At 39.3% G+C, this 20,398-nt stretch overlaps 1 protein-coding gene across 1 annotated transcript in view; it reads right to left on the reverse strand.

Moving 5' to 3' along the window:
- The window catches only part of LOC143290401 (uncharacterized), an 82,452-nt gene that overhangs the window by 23,644 nt on the left and 38,410 nt on the right, over window positions 1-20,398 (reverse strand). Inside the window, exons 8-10 of the mRNA XM_076599804.1 lie at window positions 18,895-19,021; window positions 11,698-11,772; window positions 10,538-10,668 (exon numbers count right to left, since the gene is read on the reverse strand). Of these exons, the coding sequence (XP_076455919.1) occupies window positions 10,538-10,668; window positions 11,698-11,772; window positions 18,895-19,021 (333 nt within the window). The remainder of the gene's footprint in view (window positions 1-10,537; window positions 10,669-11,697; window positions 11,773-18,894; window positions 19,022-20,398) is intronic.

Genomic DNA, 20,398 nt, shown 5'->3' on the forward strand with positions numbered 1-20,398 from the left:
AGAGACGTATGCGCTGGCTCGGCCATGTCGTGCGCATGGACGACGGACGGATCCCCAAAGACCTCCTCTACGGAGAACTTGTGCAGGGAAAACGTCCCACAGGCAGACCTCAGCTGCGATTCAAAGACAAGTGCAAGAGGGACCTAAAAGCCTTGAACATTGACCAGAACAACTGGGAAGCAACAGCCCTCGAACGGTCTGCATGGAGACAGACTGTGCAGAAAGGTCTTTCCAAGTTCAAAGAGACACTCACTCAGCAGCATGAGGAAAAGAGAATGAGAAGAAAGGCTGCAGCCCAGGCAGACAGACCAGCGTCAGACTTCATCTGTGCCCTCTGCTACAGGGACACTCATTCCCGCGTCAGACTGGCCAGCCACACCCGACGCTGTACCAGAATAAACACCTAGAGCGCAACTCCATAGTCTTCGAGACTGAAGGATGCCTACTGCTACTCGACAAGATGGCGTCTCCGACAACTTCGGCAAGTACTGTGGCTCAAAGTCGAAAACAAACTGATTCTACAGTGGATATCCACTGTGCATATGCATTTGCCCATTTGCTACTATTAGGGAGAGTCTATGGTTACAAAAGACCACATTTGTAAAATTTCTATTATATGAGAAAAACAGATTATTTTCAATACATATATCAGTCAATAATAAAGAGAGCGCTTTGAAACTTTGCCAAATGTTAGTCAATTCTATTCTTTATATTGACAAAATTTCACAGCTGTATGTACTTGGATTCTTTTTTTTTTTTCTTTTTTCAGATATTTTTCTTGTAACATAAACAAACAGGCAGTACAGTGAGTATAATGAAGGAAGTCTTGGGGCAGTATAGAATGAGTTAAATAAATTCATGTCTTGCTGATAATTTCCTCATAGCAGGTAGGTCCAGCCAAATTTTCAATTTCATAGTAGAAGCCTCATATTTGCATGCATGAAAGAATACAAAAAAGTGTTGTTGTTTTTTAAATAATAAAATTAAAAAAACAAAACAAAAACACCACCAAATTTCAAAGCAATATCTCATATAGTTTTTTAGATATGGAGTTTTGAAGTTTAAAAAAATTGGCGATTTTTGTGAATCTCGCAAAATGGCATTTTGGAACCCAGGCAGAACTGCATTCAATAGGTTATTATAGTCAAAACTCTTCAATATGATCTAAATAGTAAACAGAATACCTCAATTTTCAGTTGGCTGTTTATGTTACTGGCAGAATGCCAGTGTCATAAAATCTGGGGAAAATGCTTATTTTCTACATGTCCGATCCTGCAATTTTAATTGACTATAACTAAAAAACTATTGCATCCACATAAACATTAAAGATATTTTCAGGTACAGGAAAGACTGTAGACTTGCAAAACAGCAAATATATTCATAAAACTTGATAAATGACAGCTTTTAATATGATTATAAGAAAAAAATATGCTTGATTCAAGACAATCGGGGATAATGTGCTCAATGGGAGTTGGAAAAAAAAATCATCCTTTTGGATATTTTTCTTTTTTTTCCCCATCAATATGTATGCATCACTTTATGTAACTGTTTTATTGTTTACACTTCCTTATCTACTATCAATCAGTACAGCTGATCATACCAGTTCTACAGACAGCGTGAACTTATGCATGGTCCATATCAGTGTTGAAGTGTGAAGAGGTTGAAAGGAAACAAAGAGTCTTACAATACAGAAACAAAAGGTACCGAAGGTAGTGTTGTTTTGATATATCTCTCTCTATCTCTCTATCTCTCTCTCTCTCTCCTCATTCAAGTAACAGCGAACATTTTAACTTCTGAAGCCACAAAAGTGCACGAAATCTTGTACTTGTTTCTATAATCCTCTGTGCTAGGATATTGTCTCAACCTTTTATTCAAGCATGTCCACCTGCTGTATAATAACATTACAATGAAAGTCTAGTACTAAAGAATAAAGACAATGCTCTGTCACATCTTCCACCAATTCAGCAAGTAGCACACACACATGCATGCGAATGCTCACACACACACACACAGGCATGACACACACAAACATGCACCCATGTATCTACACACAAAACAATAAAAGGCATGTACAAACAAAAAACATCTGTGCATGTATACAAACACTTTTAAGCATACAGAAATTATTCATGTAGTATGCATAGAAGGATACAGCTAAAAGTGAAATATACAACATTAACACAAACGTATAAACCCCCCACCCCTAGCCCCTCACACACATCCACACCCACTGGCCCTGTTTGAAACGAAAGTATAATTTTATATTTTGTTATTGAAACAAAACATGAACACAATATTCCTAAACAGGAAATGCACACTCATCTTGCAAACATACACATCACACATACATATTTCTTATTACTTTGAACTTCATACTTCTTCTTCAGCGTTTGATATTGTTGGGATGCATCAGACTTGAAGTTTCGACACCCTGATGAAGCCCACGGTTTTCTCCAGGTCAGTCCAGTCACCCCAAAGCTGTGCCTGTAGCTCTGCTCCCTTGGGTCAGGACTGGTGTCGTGGATCCTCATAAGTGGGGCAGTGTTGGAGAATATGTTCTGGGGTTTGTTTACCTGTGCCACAGGGACATTCATCTGTGTGAGATATTTTTATTTGGCTCAGATGACTCGAAAGCCTGCAATGGCCTGTATGAAGTCTGAAGAGGATTGCTTGCTGGTGTTGGTGGATCGCATCTGTCCCTTTTGTCAGCACTTGGCCCTTTCTTCAGTACTGGCTGTGGTTAATTGTTTTTGCCTCTCTGTACGTCACAGGGTGGCTGAACTGCTCCATTTTACTTCCCACTTTTGACAGAGCATCAGCTTTTTCATTCCCAGTGATCCCACAGTAGGATGGAATCGACTGCAGTGTGATGGTAGACACTTGTGAGAGGTCATTTCGGGTCTTTTGTTGAGACACTTGCTGGTGGTGAGTTTGTTTTGCAGCACTTTTAGCACAGATTTGCAATCAGTGAAGAAGACGATCTTGGGTGGTAGTCTGGCTGATTCAACAACGGATTTTGCTGCATGAAGGAGAGTGCTTGTTTCTGCTCTGTAGTTGGAGTAGATTTTTCCAGTGGGAAAATGTTTTTTGTATGAGTTTTCCATTTGTGTGTTGGATGAAAATTCCTGCTCCTCCGTTCTTTACTGCTCTGTCTGGGGACCCATCAGTAAAAACATGTGTCCACTTGCTGGGATGGTAATATTTATCAATCATCTCTTGTGCCAAAGCCTTCATAACATATGGAGCTTGGCTTTCCTTCTTTTCTATTCCAGGGACGTTTGTGATGATCGAGACTCCTTCCAGGGGGATGCCTGGCTCCTCAAAAACAGGCAGCAATTCCACTTCTTCCAGGACTGTTGGTAGCAAGTCTGCATTTTTCTGGCGAAGGGATTTTGAGAGGTGGTTAAAACTCTTTTAATCCTGTTCTTGGTGGGGTTCTTGATGCTGGAGTGCACAGGATGGTCTAGCATGTGCAGCAGCTTCTCACTGTGAACGTAAACCTTCTCTTCCTGTCGTTCTTCCAAGGGCTGGAGGTTTGTGTAGTTCTCCATTGCCTGAATTGGGGTTCTCTTCATTCCTCCAGTGATCAGCCGTAGGCCCGCATTCTGTACTTATTTCAGGCAGTTGGTGTTTGTTTTTGATGCTGTGGACCAAGCAGAGCTGCCATATTCCACTGAGGGTCTTACTGTGCCCACATAAACTTTCTTCAGGATGTTACTGTTGGCACCCCATAATGTTCCAGCTAGTTTCTTCATGACGGCAAGTTTCCTTGTAGTTTTCTTCTCTGTTTCTTTGAGGTGGGGATTCCATGTTAGTCTTTCATCCAGTTTCACTCCAAGGTAAGTGGGAGTGTCATCCTGTTTCAGTACTCTTCCATTCAGGTTAAGCTTTCCTGTTTCTGGTTAGAGCAATAGCGAGAACTGTAGTTAATGTTTTGGTTGTGTTGATTTCAACACCCCATTGTCTTGGATGGTCCACTGCCTGCATCCTGTGGCTTGCAGTGCTCAGATGTTCCACAACATTCCAAGCAGCAAAATCATCAGCATGGAGGGCTCTAGAGACATGCTTGGTTAGCTTCTCTGCAATATTGTCAATGAAGGTGATGAAAAGTGTTGGGGAAATGAGAGTGTTGCCGTGACTTGTTTTGCCATCCAGTTTCACTCGCGCTGTGCAGGACTGCAGGAGGTCATGTATCCAGCTGTACAATTTCCCTTCCACTTTGTTCAGCAACTTCAGAAGCAGTCCTCTCCAGACCTTGTCAAAAGCTTTGGCCAAATCGACAAGACGGCCAGTAGCTTCTTCTTCTCTTGGAAGGTGTTTTCAATATCCTGAGCAATGTACACCAGTTGATCTTCTGTGCTTCTGTTCTTTCTGTAAGCTGACTGGGTGTTGCTGAGGAGATGTGTTTATTTTTCCATGTGTTTCAGCTGCCTTGTGTTTACCATTCTTTCCATCACCGTGCCCAGGCAGCTGAGTAGGCTGACTGGCCGGTAGCTAGATTTCTTTGTCTTGTTTTTTCTGTTTCTTTCTGATGGGAATGATGACTGCTTCTCTCCATCAGTCTGGAAGTTTCTCTAATATCATCATCCTAGATGAACAGACTGTAAATAAATAATCTGGAAGTTCCCCTATGTTCCATGATTGATTTATGGTCGGAGTTTTCCTCTAGCTGTGTGTCCTAGGTGTTTCATCATATCGTTGATAATTTTATCTTTTCCAGGAGCCTTCTAGCACTTGAGTTTCATGATGGCTGCATTTAGTTTTGTGACCGTGAAGGCTTATGTCATGGACTCTGCAGGAGTTTAGTGTTTCAATTTCTCCCTGATCTTTGTGCAGACTTCCTGAAGTCTGGCGTTGGAGACAGTGGTCTTGCTTTGTTCTTTGTAAAAGTCTGCCAAAATATTTGCTCCTTTCTTTCCACTGAAGTGCTGGCCTTCTTCCTCCAGTACAGTCTGGCTTTGTGTTGGAATTGTGTCATCATTTATGACTTTGGTGAGGGTCCAAAGTTTGCTGGTGTCTTTATCCATGTTGAGGCTGCTGGTCTTTTCGTTCTGACTTTTCTGTATCTCCTCCTTTTTTGTGTTGTAGAAGGTACCCTTGACTGCCTTGTGTTTTTGGATGTTTTCTGGTGTGGGGTTCTTTTCCATTGTGTCTCTTGCTGCATTCAGATCTGAGTGGAGCTGCTGAAGGGTGTTACTCCAGTTGGGCCTGTACTGTTTTCACTTGCCTCTAGGTATGGATTTCTTTGCAGCCTGTAACATCACTTCAGTGAAGTGTTGGACATTCTTGTTGAGGTGATTTTCTTCGCTGATGTTTTGGCAAAGGTTGTCCATTTCCTCTTCAAATATGGTCCAGATGGCTCGTTTGAAGTTCCAGCTCGTAGCCATGGAGTGTCTAGAGCATCCCAAGCTGAAGATGTTGAGAATGACTGGCAGATCATTGCTGCCTCCTAACTGGGATCTGACATCTCTGGAGGAGAATTTGTGGACATCTTCTGTAACCATTGCAAGATCTCATGTTAATGTTGTTTTCCATACTCTTGAGTAACATGTGAGCTTGCATCTGGTTGACTGATCAAAATTAGCTTGTTTTCCATCATCCAGTCCCCTAACTCTTCAACAAGTGGATCCATTTCCTCAATGCCACAGCTTGGGGAGTGGCTGTTGAAGTCTCCAATCACAAGGTGCCTTGATTCCTCAAGCTTCACTTTGTGCACCACAAGACAGGAGGCAGGAGGGCTGTAGCAGTTGGTGAAGAAGAGGTCTCTGCTGGTAGGAGGAGCTTGATGATGTGTTCTTCCTTTCCAGATCACAGAACTTCCACTGCAGGTGTGGAGTTCTTGACCTGGGTGATGATTCCTCCTTTGTGTCTGTCCTTTCAGTCTTGTCTGAAGGCCTCGTAGCCTCTGATGAAGAATCTCTGAGGTTCTTTCAGATGTGTTTCTTAAATACAGACATCTATTTTGCATTGGCGAAGAAATTCCTGCAGTTCTGGTTTCTTGTTCTTTAATCCCTCTGCATTCCATTGGGCCACCCTGAGGTTTATGTTGGTTGGCTGGTTTGTTAGGTCATACGTTTTACTCTACCTTCCCCTGACCACTGAGTTGGCAGAGGCACCAGTCGCTTGGGTGGACCCTCTTGAGGCTAAGGGCCTGGCTCCATTCCTCTCTGGTTGTGCTCCGTTCCTATCTGGTTGTCACTGATAGGAACGACGCCATGACGATAAAGTAGTCTGACGCATGACCATGATCAATGTTGCATGTGTATCCTAATCTGACCTAGAACTGTGCCATAGCTGACACACTCCGTCTTCAGCAGGCTGAGTGATTTTGATCAAGGCTGTCTCTCTAGAGAGGTGGCCTTACAGGGCTATTTGAACCCTCTCTGTCCATCATCCATCCTTTATCCACGTATGCACAAGGGATTTCAGGTGGGTGCCTTCATCCACCATTGCAGCCATTGAGAAAGTAGATGTCTCCTCTTCTGCTTGCTCCTGGTTTAAAGACCTACACTGGGAGCACAGGGGTCTAGAGGTTTTAACGCACCTCCTACCTGTCTTACGACACATGGGGCATTCTTTTAGGAGTGATTGTGTCCACCCCGTCATGGCAGGAACACCACCAGTTGGTCTAGGACTCCTTATTTGTCTAGACAAAAATCTAGCTTATTTTGCAGCTAACCCTTATATTGAACTTCATACAAATTTGAACTTGAAAATGTTTAACTCTCCTTAACATAATCACTTTGTGTAAAATCTCTCCTTTCTCGATGATTATATATACATATACATACATGTGTGTGTGTGTAATAAAACAGAAATAAGAAACAAGAATATTGTTATATCTAATACATATATATCTAGTTGATCAGTGGCATCAAAAATACAAGGTCTCCAATTTTCCACTAAACAGATGTTGCTCTTCAAATGCTTTAAGGTCATTTTATCAAGCATTTTAAAGAATAAAGAATGAACTTTTCAGTGGTGGGTTCTGTGGAAAGATTTATTTTTGTCTGGAAGTGGAGCAGAGTGTCAAAAAATAGGTAAATTTTGAACCACGTTTTTATACATCGAGTAAAAGATATCAAAGCAAAAATTAGCCCACGTAAAAGTTGAGAACATAATCTTTTATTTGATAGGTCTATTAAGTCGACTGGCTGAGAGGAGCAATATCTAGGAGCTATTTTTGTCACCAACCCTCTCAGACCAGAAGCAGACATTGGCAAACTTTTACCATACTGCGTTTTGAAGAGTGATGGGTACTCCACTTCAAGTGTTCAATTTCACTCACGCTGCCTTACACTCAAAAAGAGTAACACTTAGGGGAAAGAACAAATGTGGTATCATTTTCTTATATATTTTTCAACTGGATGCATGCAGTATTGTGCTTGCTATGATGAAGCCACTATTTCACTGCGTCACATAGCATGCCTGACCTTCCTTATTGTAGTGTTTCATGAATCTCCACTGTTTCCATTTTGGTGTTGTCTGGAGTACCAGGCTGATGCCAAGAAGGGAACATTCAGCTCTGAACACATGGGAAAATGAAGTCAGGCAGCACACTGATTAACCAGGATGGCTGGTGCCCAAATGCAATGCAAAGTCTTAAATTGGTACCAAGTTCATAACTGCATTACTGTTGCTTGGCCACAGGTGCCTAACCCAAGTGTTGTTAAAAGACTGTCATAAATTGGAGAGAGTTCCTGGCCAGTGTCACAGTAGGCTGGGCCTTCTTGCTTTGGTATGAATGGTTCTTTTGCCAATTAAACCCAAGACTTTCCTGTATCAGTTTTGTAAAGGAAGGTGGTGTGAAACTACAGGAATATACAAGTCAGTTTAAAGTTTTGATTCTGAGCAAAAAAACTTTTTTCTACAGTCCTTCCTCATCATTGTTAATCACCTCCAATGTGGAATCCACTCTATCAACTATGGACACCACTACCTGGAGATCCCAAGGTATGCTACTGGGTTTCTCCTGAAAGGTGATAGGTGGAAATCACTGTCTGTACTCTTACACTGGCACATATAGGGGGAAGAAAGACACACTGTCACTTTGATACTTCACTGTTATCAGCTTAAAAGCCCTTGTGAAAGGGAGGGAGGGTACAGCGTCTTTTTTCCAGTCTTTCCACTCCAAAGTTTGAACAATATAGGGAAATCAAGGTAATCAAACTTTCTTTCCATTACACGACCAACATCGACTTGCCAATGATTCTGTCATGATTGATGCATGCTGGGTATTTTCGTGTCTCCATAACACTCCAAACACTGAAATGGATTACAGGATCTTTAACATGCATATTTGATTTTCTGTGTGTGTAATACACACAAAGGGGGTTCAGGCACAAGCAGGTCTGTACACATGTCAACCTGGGAGATCGAAAAATTTCCACCCTTTACCCACCAGGCATCGTTACCGAGATTTGAACCCGGGACCCTCAGATTGAAAGTCCAATGATTTAATCACTCGGCTATTGCGCCCTTCAATTAATTAACGTATAGCAAGTATTTTAGCATGCATCTGAGAAACACATCATATAATTACATAAACCAAATTGACCACCCAAATGATGGGTGCAATAGCGTTGGACTTTCAATATGAGGGTCCCAGGTTTGAATCTCGGTTATGGCGCCTGGTGGGTAAAGGGTGGAGATTTTTCCAATTTCCAAGGTCAATATATGTGCAGACCTGCTTGTGCCTGAACCCCCTTCGTGCATATACACAAGCAGAAGATCAAATACGCACTTTAAAGATCCTGTAATCCATGTCAGCGTTCGGTGGGTTATGGAAACAAGAACATACCAAGCATCCACATCCCCGAAAGTAGAGTATGGCTGCCTACATGGTGGGGTAAAAACGGTCATGCACGTAAAAGCCCACTCGTGTACATACGAATGAATGTAGGAGTTGCAGCCCATGAGCACAGGAGGAGGAGGAAGAGAGCTACCCTTACTTTTTTTACAACCCACAAGAATTCTGAACTGATCAACCCCTTCAGTGCCACTGTGAATTACCCTTTTTGGATTCCTGTGTCCCAGGCCAAAATTTTGCTTTCTTGGGTAGGTTAATTTAACTGTTCACTGCTCATTCCTTTATTGAGATATCTCAAAGATTTTTGGCACATTTTTTGCTTATACCCCTGGCTATGATATGACAATAAATTGTTAGCCATTATCAGTAAATGATATGGATAAATGATATTTTTCAGAGAAAAAAACAACTTTCAGAAAATTAATACACAATTCTACATGATAAAAAAAAAAGAACTGGTTGGAAAAACAGGCTTTCATGTACATTTACAAACTGAAAACAAAAATATATAACATACTGGTACTGCCAGTGCATAAACTTGGCATGGCATTCCATGAAACAACCCTACTGGTAATACTGACTACTGTGTGCCAGGGCAAAATATTGCTTTCCTCAGCAGGTTCACTGAACTGTTCATAGCTTGTTAATTTACTGAGATATCTCTAGAGCATTGGTATGCTTTTTCCTTATACCACTGGCTGATGTGACAAGACAATTGTTTGATATTATCAATAATTGTTATACTAAACATGGATAAACATGGTATTTTTCATAGAAAAAACGCCACAAAACCTGGTTTTCATGTGTATTTACAAACTGAGAATAAACATATAAAATATACATGAAATGCCAGAGCACAAACTTGGCAAGGTAGTCCATGAAACAACCCTACTGGTAATACTGTGTGCCAATGCTAAATATTGCTTTCCTCGGCAGGTTCACTGCACTGTTCACAGCTCATTCATTTATTGAGATATATCATAATTATGTCTGGCATGCTTTCTGGCTATGATGTGACAACACAATTGTTTGATATCATCAGTAATTGTTGTAGTAATCATGGATATACATGATATTTTTCAGAGAAAAAAAAGCAACACTTTCAGAACATAGCCGTATTTGGTTTGTTTTCTTTTCTGGTGTCATTCTGTGGAGGTAGAAATAGACCTTTTACATGCATAAAAATCATCTTCACTTTAAGATGTCTAAACAGTTATCTCATTCAAAATAACTGAGAAAAAAGCAGATTTAAAATCCACATTCATGTCCTGTCATAAAAAATGTTTACTTTCTTTCTGCATCTCCTTATAGTTTTTGTGCCAGAATATTACTTTTAAGAAGAAAACACACACACACACACAAAAAAAACCCAAAAAACTGATTCCTCAAAATTCTTCAGCAAGGGGACAGCACTTTTTCTCTCTTTTTTTTTTATATATACAAAATTTTCTATCACTGAAAGGGTTTAGAAAAAGACAGAGCCACAAAGGAACACACAGAGAGAGGAGTTTGTGTGTGTGTGTGTGTGTGTGTGTGTGTGTGTGTGTGTGTGTTTGAATGCAAATGTGTGAAAGGTGTGTGTGTGTGTGTGTCTGAATGCAAATGTGTGAAAGGTGTGTGTGTGTGTGTGTGTTGTGTGTGTGTTGTGTGTGTGCGTGCCTGCATGTGTGTGCAAGCAGAGCATATGCATGTGCATGTATGTACGCGAGTGTGTGTGAGTAAACTTACCTTAGCTCATGACAGCCATTACTTAGGGCTTGTAAGGCAGTGTCGGTGATGTTCAGACAGTTGGACACACACAGTGATGTCAATGTCTGACAGTGTTTGCTAATGGCAATGACTGCATTGTCACCTATTTCCTGAGAAACAACAAAAATGAGACAGCTTTCGCAATGACAATAATGGACAGATATATCCAGGAACATTACAGGTATTTTAGCAAGGAATGTAACAGACATTAGCCAGGAACATGACAGTTTTAGCCAAAGACACAATAAATTATCCATAGTTTTAACCAGGAACATAATAGGCGTTTTAGCTAGGAACGAAACAGTTTTAGACAGGAACATAACAGACATTTTAGCAAGGACATAACAGGCCTTTCAGCCAGGAGTATAACACACAGTTTTGTCCAGAAACATAACAGACATATTAGCTAGGAACATTACAACCATTTTTGCCATGAACATAAGACAGTTTTAGCCAGGAACATAACATTAAAAGTTTTAGCAAGGAATACAACTTTTCTGTGATGACACAACAAACCAAAATATCTTTTGCAGTTTCAGACATTCTGGTAATACATGAATAACAAGAACTAATCATAGAACATACAAATCTGTTTTTTTTTCTTTCCCGTATACTTACACATAATCTTCAGCCTCATAAAAAACATAATTTCAATCATTCTTCATTTGGGATACATCTTTTTTTTAAAGTTACATAATATTGTTAAACAAATCATACTAGAAAGCTTACTTGGGATAAAAAATCACAAATGCTGAGTTTTGTTTGGAAATAGTTTATTGCCTGTGCTACAAATAGCTAATAAACGATTAAAGGTTAAGGGCCATCATGGCAGTGACTTTATATCCACTATGTCTAGGGCTTGGCAAAGCAAGGTGGGGCCTAATCCTCTCCTCCCGCAGTTTTAACATTCCCTGACCAAAGTGAGGAACCCATTTACACTTGGGTGTGCCTTTCCCAAGGACACACAACCCTGCCCACCACTGAATACTGGATCAGAAGTCCAACACTTAACTGATCTTGCCAAGGTGTCTCCAATAAATGGTAGCAAAACCAAACAGGTTCTGGATCACAACTTTGAAATCAAAGATCAGTTTTTAATTTCTTAACATGTAGAATGACCAGACTGACATATCACTTACTGGATTGCCTTGAACATTGAGTTTTTTCAGGTTGTGGCAGTTGGTCGCAAGTTGCTCAATGCCTGTGTTTGTCACCTGAAAGAACACTATGAATTTTGATAGGAACTCATGCAAACATTGTCCTATGCTGATGACATCAACTCCTTGAGAAAATGTGGAAAAAGGATCTTCGATACACTAACTCTCACCTGTTCTCAGAAAATGTTGAGTTTTGCTGAAATCACCACATTGGCGTCATACGAGATTCAATATCAGACACTCACCAACATGCAAACTACTAATATTATATAGCAAATGAAAGACAATTGAATACTTTTTCACATGAAATCCATGTTTTATTGATAACATGAACCAGAGATGAATGACATCTACTCAAGTTAGGCCTTATGGGTATAAACATTTGTTTTTTTAAATCAAGAAGTCTCCAAGAACTTTTTTTTTTCCTTTTCTTTCTGCAAGGTTCAAAATCAGTCAGAGTATTTGACACAAACCACAAAATGATATCAGAAACAATTTTGCATTATAATATCAGATATACGATATTGCTAGCACACAGAAAGATAGTACCCATTACCATCAAAAACGTTGAAAATCTCCACTCAGACATCATTCAACACACAATATAAGACACTCATAAGCATGCAATAACACCCATGTTGTATATCAAATGAAAGAAAATTGAAGAAGCTTTCACATAAAATCCTTTTTGTAATGACATCATTAGTCAGTCATGAATAGCATCTAATCAAATATTTTCTCACACATTAAAATATACGGTAAACTGTGAACAACAACAACAAAATCTACAAGCTGCATTGTCAAAATCTTTTCAGAGTATTTCATACAAACTAAAAAAATAATACCAGAAACAGTTCTTGTTTTCTGCTGTCAGGCATGTGACATTTGTAGTACTCAGTAACATAGTATTCATTATCAGAATAAAGCTTGAAAAATTAGCGTACAACAATATCAGCAGGCAAACACAGAACACCAATTACAAATTACACAGATTAGTTCTTACTATTCAACACACAGTGATAAGCAGTCACAGAACTGCTAAAAATGTCTAAATAAGCTGAATCAGAGTAAAGGAAAAGTCATGTTAGTTTTGGCTAGATATAAATCATGATCCGCTGTTAACCTGAGTGACAGCCTAGCTGTATGACAGAAAAGACAGTTCCTCTCTTTCTGAAAACAACGTGTCACAGCTTTCACACTTCAAAGAAATTTTTCTTCTTTTTTTTTCTTTTCCAAAACTGGCAAAAGGTAACAGCAATTACAGTTCCTTCTAACATCTATCCAAGACAGGGTGAACAGGTGCGCGTCAGGACCATGCTCTTGTGCATTCATATCAGTATATTCACAAAGTGTGGATACTAATTTCACCGTAAAAAACATTTTGAAAAAACTTGAAGCTGTGGTGAACCTCCTTGAATCTTCATGTGTCCAACATCAGTTAAGTAGAATCCAGGCACATGTGAAGGCTGAAATGGAAGCACTGGCTAGCTTGGCCCTGGATCTGTATCTTTGTAACTCCCTGTTCTGAAGTCAGATATAAAACATAATAAATATACAATAAAACAGCACTGTATACAATACTTCAATTCTGCCAATTCTCCAACCAACCAGTAATGTGAGAACACTGAAAGTTCTGAACACCTCTCTATCAGTTTCACAGTTTGCGAATGAATGTAAACAAAAGACTCAGTTCCATAGCAACACTTCAAACTGTCGAATTTTAGCCTTGAATTTTACAAACAATCATTTCAAATGTGTAAAAAAAAAAAATACACTGTTGATATGCATGGAACAAATTCTGAGATCAAAAATAGAGGAGCAACACTTACATAGATCTTGTTTGCCCAACCTATTTTCTCACACGTACCTTTCTGGGTCAAAACGGGTGCCAGTCAGATTTTGCCACTCAGTGCTTCCAGTGCCCTCTTCAGCGTCATCATCAAGGTTCCAGTTGTCAGAAAACTCACTATCTGACATTATCTGGTTACTATCAGAGTCTGACAAACTCATGGTTGAAGAGAAATTAAGCAAAAGCATTGTGGAGTCTCGAAAATGAAGAAATCCAAGATGCAGAAGTGCCACGTCAAGCAGTTCCATGTTTTTTCTGATAAATAAATCTAATACAATTTCTACTTTTTTTGTTTATTTTAATCTTGACAGATACTGAAAAATAGTTTTAAATACGAAAATTTAAGGTAGCAAACTGGTGGGAGTTATCCAATTGAGTTCTATAAGATGTCAGCTGACGTCCTGCAAAAAGGTTTGCCATAGTGCCCATAAGACGTCCACCGACATCAAGCATTATTGATTTCTCCTTCATTGAAGTTTGGTACAATAAATATAAGCAGACTGTGAATGGTTTGTTTAACTCTTTCCAGGTACGTTATAGCGTACCTCATGCGCACAACGCTGCATTACTGTGGTATGCTATAGCATACTGCCAGTTTAAAAATTAACTGTTCATAGGTTAACAGTCTTGTGTGAAACTAAATGGCACAGCTCTGTTCTAAAGTCATCAAAAAATGCACCTGTACTTTTATTGTGGCTGAGAATACTTTTGTTTGAGTATAATACATGCAAGCATACAGTCACCCAACTCCGCCAGCTCTGTCTTAGTTTCAGAGACAGTGACTCAGCAGCAAACGAACATGTGGCTGTGAATATCAGTTTGCATGTGTCCAGGTGACACTGATACGGAGTCGATAGTGAATATCCACTGTGAGTACACATTTGCCCATTCTTTTACTATAAATAGTAAGTGTATATGGTTACAAAGACCACATTTGTAAAAATTTCCATTATATAAGAAAAACTTATCCCCTTTATGCCAGTTGTGAAAAACACAGAAAAACTTATCCCCTTTATGTCAGTTGTGAAAAACATTGATTATTTTTTCAAACTGATAAATCAGTCAGTAATAAGTGAGTATTTTGAAACTTTGCCATGTGTTAGTTCATCCTATTCTTTATATTACCAGAAAATTTCACAAATGCATGTGTTTGCACTCTTTTTTAGATGTTTTTCTTGTAACCCTTACAAACAGCCAGAGAGTATCATGAAGGAAGTCAATGGGCAGTACAGAAATTAGAATGAGTTAATGTGTCTGGATTATAAATATACTATTCAAGTGAGCATTCATCAGGTGGAAGACCCCTTTTTGACTCACTTGTGTAAACAAAGTGAGTCTGTTTTAACCCGGTGTTTAATTGTCTGTGTGTGTGTGTGCGTGTGTGTGTGTCTGTGTCTATGGTAAACTTTTAACATTGCCATTTTCTCTGCAAATACTTTGTCAGTTGACACCAAATTTGGCATAAAAATAGGAAAAATTCAGTTCTTTCCAGTCATCTTGTTTAAAACAATATTGCACCTCTGGGATGGGCATAAAAATATTAAAAAGAAGCCAAATTATATGCAAACTGAATTTACTGTTATATTTGTATTTTTTTATTCTCTAAACTTGGCACTTTGATCTGATATTCTGACACAGCAGCAAGAGCAGTCAATTTTATCATTTCTTGTTCAAACAGGAACTTCTTTTGCTAAGCATGGAAGCTATATTTCTGGTGCATGTCTTTGGTGCAGATAGTAAAAAAGGGAAATGAATCTGTAATTAATGCTAGGGGGCTTAATTTGCTTTAAACTGATCTTTCTCATCTTAAACATTACATCTTGAAATTATACTCGATACATAAAAAGCTTGTGTGTTTTACTCTCAGTGTACACGGCTTTCACTATGTTCATTCGCCCAAGTGGTCTTTTTCAGAAAATACTAAAATCAATACTACGAGTGGACTTCTTAGATCTATTGGCTGAGCCCTGAAGGGCATGGGCAAAAATCAACTGCGTACACATATTTATACATATTCAAAGCGTGTGCTCATATTCCCTGCGAACACGAAGGACGCCATTTTGTTTCAAGTTGTTGAACTGCCCGTTCAATCCTATATTCAATCGACAATACACGATAACATGTGATGGAAAGTTGGAGGAAACCGTTAAATATTTATTCCGAGAAAGATTTGTGAATGCCTCATCACTTACTGGATTATGCCCCAAACTGCCATAAAAAATCCAGTCGGAATTCACAGTTAAAAATAAACCATGAGAGTTAATACCCTTGATGAAACGTAAACATTTCCAGTCCTGACTTTTCTCAAAATTAATTCCTTTTCACTTCATACGTCGTTTAGAGGTACTCGTACTTGGCTCTACATGTTATTAGTTTAACAAAATACTAAATTTTCATATCAACTTTAAAACTATAAAACTAGAATGAACATAAAAGAGAAATTGAATCGACCGTGTCGTACATTCCCGGCGGGTGTAACTAAACTTGTAGGCCTACATCTATCTAGATCCAGAGAAAATGGCTAACTGTTGCAGTGTGATTGCGGTGATAGCCACGTCTCCTTTACCGCAGACTTAAAAAGAATTCTTAACTGCCCTTAAAGATTTTTTGAATGCCCAAGATACACCAAAATAATATGATTTAAACAGGGTTCTCACTGCGAATACCGCAATCGGTTTATCGCCCTTTAAAAAAAGCATGTTTAAATGTTACAATTTTGAACGTCAGTGAAGGAGTCACGATAGCGTATTGAGTAAGACAGTTTCTTCTCACCCAAAGAAGCTGGTTTCGAATCTGCCTTCAGGGCTTTTTTTTTTTTTTTTTAACCCAAAGCTTTATAATAACAAATACAGAACACATTTTAACGATTAGATTTTTTTTTTTTAAGTGTGTCACAAGTGAGTCTTGAAGGCCTTGCCTCTTGTTTCTCAATGATTTGCTAACTGGACCACTTGGGCACTTATGTTCAGAGGGTATGCCTCACACGCCAAAAAGGAATCAGACACTTTGTCAAGTGAAAACAGTGGTCCCAGTCAGCAGATTTACACAAATTTGCAAGCTGTGCCAATGACCATGTACAAATATAATAATGAGAGATGGATCTGTTTTGCCTTATGACTGGTTCAAACTCGGAGGTGATGACAATGACTGTGATGAAACAGACAACAACATCTGACTCTTTCTCAGTCCATCTATCCAATCAGACATTATTTCTGAGTGAGCGACCATGTCTGACAGTGAAGGCAAAATACTTTGGTATAATCTGAGAAGAGGGGGAGGAGAGATAGTGGAATGGTGTAAGACAATAGGTCGAAGGCCAGATAGAGGACGTGATTAGTGGGCATGGTCCAGCAGCAAATTAATCGTCTTTTCACAGTATTATCTACTGGAGAATGGCAACAGCCAATCAATTATCCACGATTTTCTTGAAACCTGGTTGACAGACAATATATGGGAATCACATGCTTTTTACTTTTTCACCCTTTTTGGTCACTGATCTGTTGACCTATTTATTTAAAGAGGAGACGAACTGAATCAACAGCAGACACTTTGTTGAATCAGTTACAACCAGGCAGAAGGCAGTATCATAAAAACGCTCTCCACTGAAGTGGGACACTCTTTTGATACATGAACTGGCAATAGGCAAACGGTTAAAGTACTGGACTTTCAATCTAAGGGTCCCAGTTTCAAATCTCAGTAACGGCACCTGGTGGGTAAAAGATGGAGATTTTTCCTATCTCCCAGGTCAACATATGTGCAGACCAACTAGTGCCCAAACTCCCTTCATGTGTACAGTACACCCACACAGAAGACCAAATACACACGTTACAGATCCTGTAATCCATGTCAGTGTTTGGTGGGTAATGGAAAAAAGAACATGCCAAGCATGCACACCCCCAAAAATGGAGTATGGCTACCTACATGGCAAGGTAAATAAACAAAATGGTCATACATGTAAAATGGTCATACATGTAAAATGTTACACACCTGTCTGTGTGCATGACTGAAATCTAATTGAATGACACAGAAACGAAGGATAGCGCCCAAAGGCAGCTGTCAGTCAGCTCTACCCAGACAGGCAGTCTGTTGTGCAAATAACCCTGTTTGTAAGCTTGGTTTATGAACAAAGATAGGTGCTATGCAAGTATCCATATCATCATTCATTCATTCTTTTGGTTTAAGAAAGGTTGATGGCTCACTCTCTGAAAACATGACTGACTTTTTTAAAAATTGTGATGAAACCCACATGTCATTGCTGTGACAATTATTCAATTACATCAATACTACTGTTGTGTTGTGATTGTTATCATAAACTGAAAGCTGTTTTATCTTTATAATATATATATATATATCCATCACCAATACTGCTCAAAGCGCCTTACATCATAGTTGACTATAAACATGCCTTAAAAAAAACATATCAACCGCTATCTGACAATGCCTGAATAGTTACCTAAATTCAAAATGATATGGCAAAAAGTCCAGATTTAGAATCCACATTCACTTTCCTTCACAAAAACATTTATCTTTATTCCATATCTCCTATAGTTTTTGTGCTAGATTTTGAAAAAATATTATTACCCCTGAATCCTCAAAATTCTGCGGCAAGGGGAGAACACGTTTTTCCAAAATTCTCTGGCACTGAACTGGTTAAAAATAGTGAGCTACCTCTTATTTAAGACATGTCTGTGTCTGTGAGTCTACGTGTCTTTCTCTCTCTGTGATGTTTGTGCGCATGAATGTGTGTGTGTCCCCAATATCCACAGTTAATGGCTCACATTTGGGTGAACTATATTGATTTTTTTAATTTCCATCTGCTCATCTGTTTAACTGGATGCTTGGCTGATTAGTTGGTCTATAGTTGGCCGACTGCTTGGTTGCCTGGATGCCTGGATGATAGATTGGTAGAGTTGCATGTGTGTGTGTGCATGTGTGTGTGTGTGCATGTGTGTGTGAGTGAGTGTGCGTGAGTGTCAGCACGTTTCAATATGTGTATGTGCCAACTTAACCAAGGATGCTATGTAAGCATTTCAGTCTACATTCAAGCTTGAAATAGGCCAAAGACAAAAGTGACAGAGGCAAGGGGCATAACTCCGTGTAATCTCAACACCAAGTTCAAAGCACCATCCATTGGTGACACGCAGCTTCATGCTGAGTAATGATTTCTCCATGATGTGACATGGATGCATGTATGGTGGCAGCTCATACTTTCTCCAATTTTTTAGATAATAATTATTGTATGCCATACCCACCATCATCATATTATGTAAACACAAACATTCATTGGCTGACACACACACACACACCTGCACCTTCCCCAGATTACTTACCCCCAGACCGCGGGCAATAAAGGTAGTGAGGTGTTGCTGACTGGACTTGGACAGAATGTTGATTCCCTCATCGGTCATGCGAACACACCAGGAGATGTCAATATACTCCAGGCGTGGACACCCCTTGCTGACAGGAATAAACTATCATATTGATTAATTGATAAAACTACTTGTATAGCAACTATGCTCAGTCAGTGATCATGCTCTGAACACTTTACAAACACGGAGTCATTTGCAAAACAGGCTGCTTACCAAAGTGCGGAGTCATTTGCAAAACAGGCTGCTTACCAAAGTGCGGAGTCATTTGCAAAACAGGATGCTTACCAAAGTAGAGCTGACTGTGAGCTGCCTTTAGGTGCTCATCATTCATCTTCATTGATTTCTCATGTCATTCATGATTCAGTCAGGCTTCAGTCACAAGTGTACACACACACCGTGACATGTATATCAATGTAGGTTATACAATAACATTTCACTAGGGACAACTCTCTTGTTCCTGTGGGTTCTTTTACATGCACTTAGTACTCATTACACATGAGACTTACGTCATCTAATCTGAATAACTAGCATCTACACTACCACTCAGGGTGTAGTGGAGGGGGAGAAAATTTAGTGCAACTTAAGTCAAATGAATCCATTTCAAGTGCGTAATTAGGAAAAAACAAAACAAAAAAAACAAGGATAATACAATGATAAAATATGCACATCATCTAAACAAAGCACATATCACTTCCCACACAAATATGTCATTTATAAGCTATGCTTTTCACTGGGGCAACCTGAACCCTTCCACTGCAGTTTATCATTGCTTTAAAGCTTGTCCTGCAATAATCTTGGCATGGAAAAAAGCTTCCAGAATAGAGGCTGAAGGATAAATCAATCAATTATGTTGTTTACTGAGGATGGATAGATGCCTGACCTGCTTAACCAATAAAGTCTTATACCCTTACCAATTCTGAAAACGATGTTAACCCATTTCATCCCAAGTAAATCTAATAAATCTCATTACTTCAGACCAAGTTATTTTTACTTCTCACAACAATAATATGTAAAAACATTTTGTTTCTGAATGCAATGTAGTAAAAAATGGTGTGTGTGTGTGTGTGTGTGTGTGTGTGTGTGTGTGTGTGTGTGCATGTGTGTGTGTGTTGTAAAGTGATTACTGAAGCATGATTATGTTTCTTCTTGGTAGTCAATCATAGTCCAAAAGATGACGTAGTCTGTGCTCTCAGTAATGAGCACAAGTGACTCCTCAATTCAAGACTGAAAGCACACAAGGTGCCCACAGGTATTACAACAGAAGTCTGTTGTCAAGAGAGAGGTGACTGCTATGTGACATGTTTTTTGCAGCAGCAAGACGTTGTTGCCAGTCCTCTTCAAAGTCAACCGTCATTTTGAAAATGAGAGACCTCCATGCTGGTCTGTTTCCTGCAGAGTCTTCAAATTCGGGAGGCTGTATGCTGCTCCACCTGAGGTAGCTCCTCAATGTCCTTATACCTCAATT

Source organism: Babylonia areolata, chromosome 15 (genome assembly GCF_041734735.1).
Source record: "Babylonia areolata isolate BAREFJ2019XMU chromosome 15, ASM4173473v1, whole genome shotgun sequence".
Taxonomy (NCBI): domain Eukaryota; kingdom Metazoa; phylum Mollusca; class Gastropoda; order Neogastropoda; family Buccinidae; genus Babylonia; species Babylonia areolata.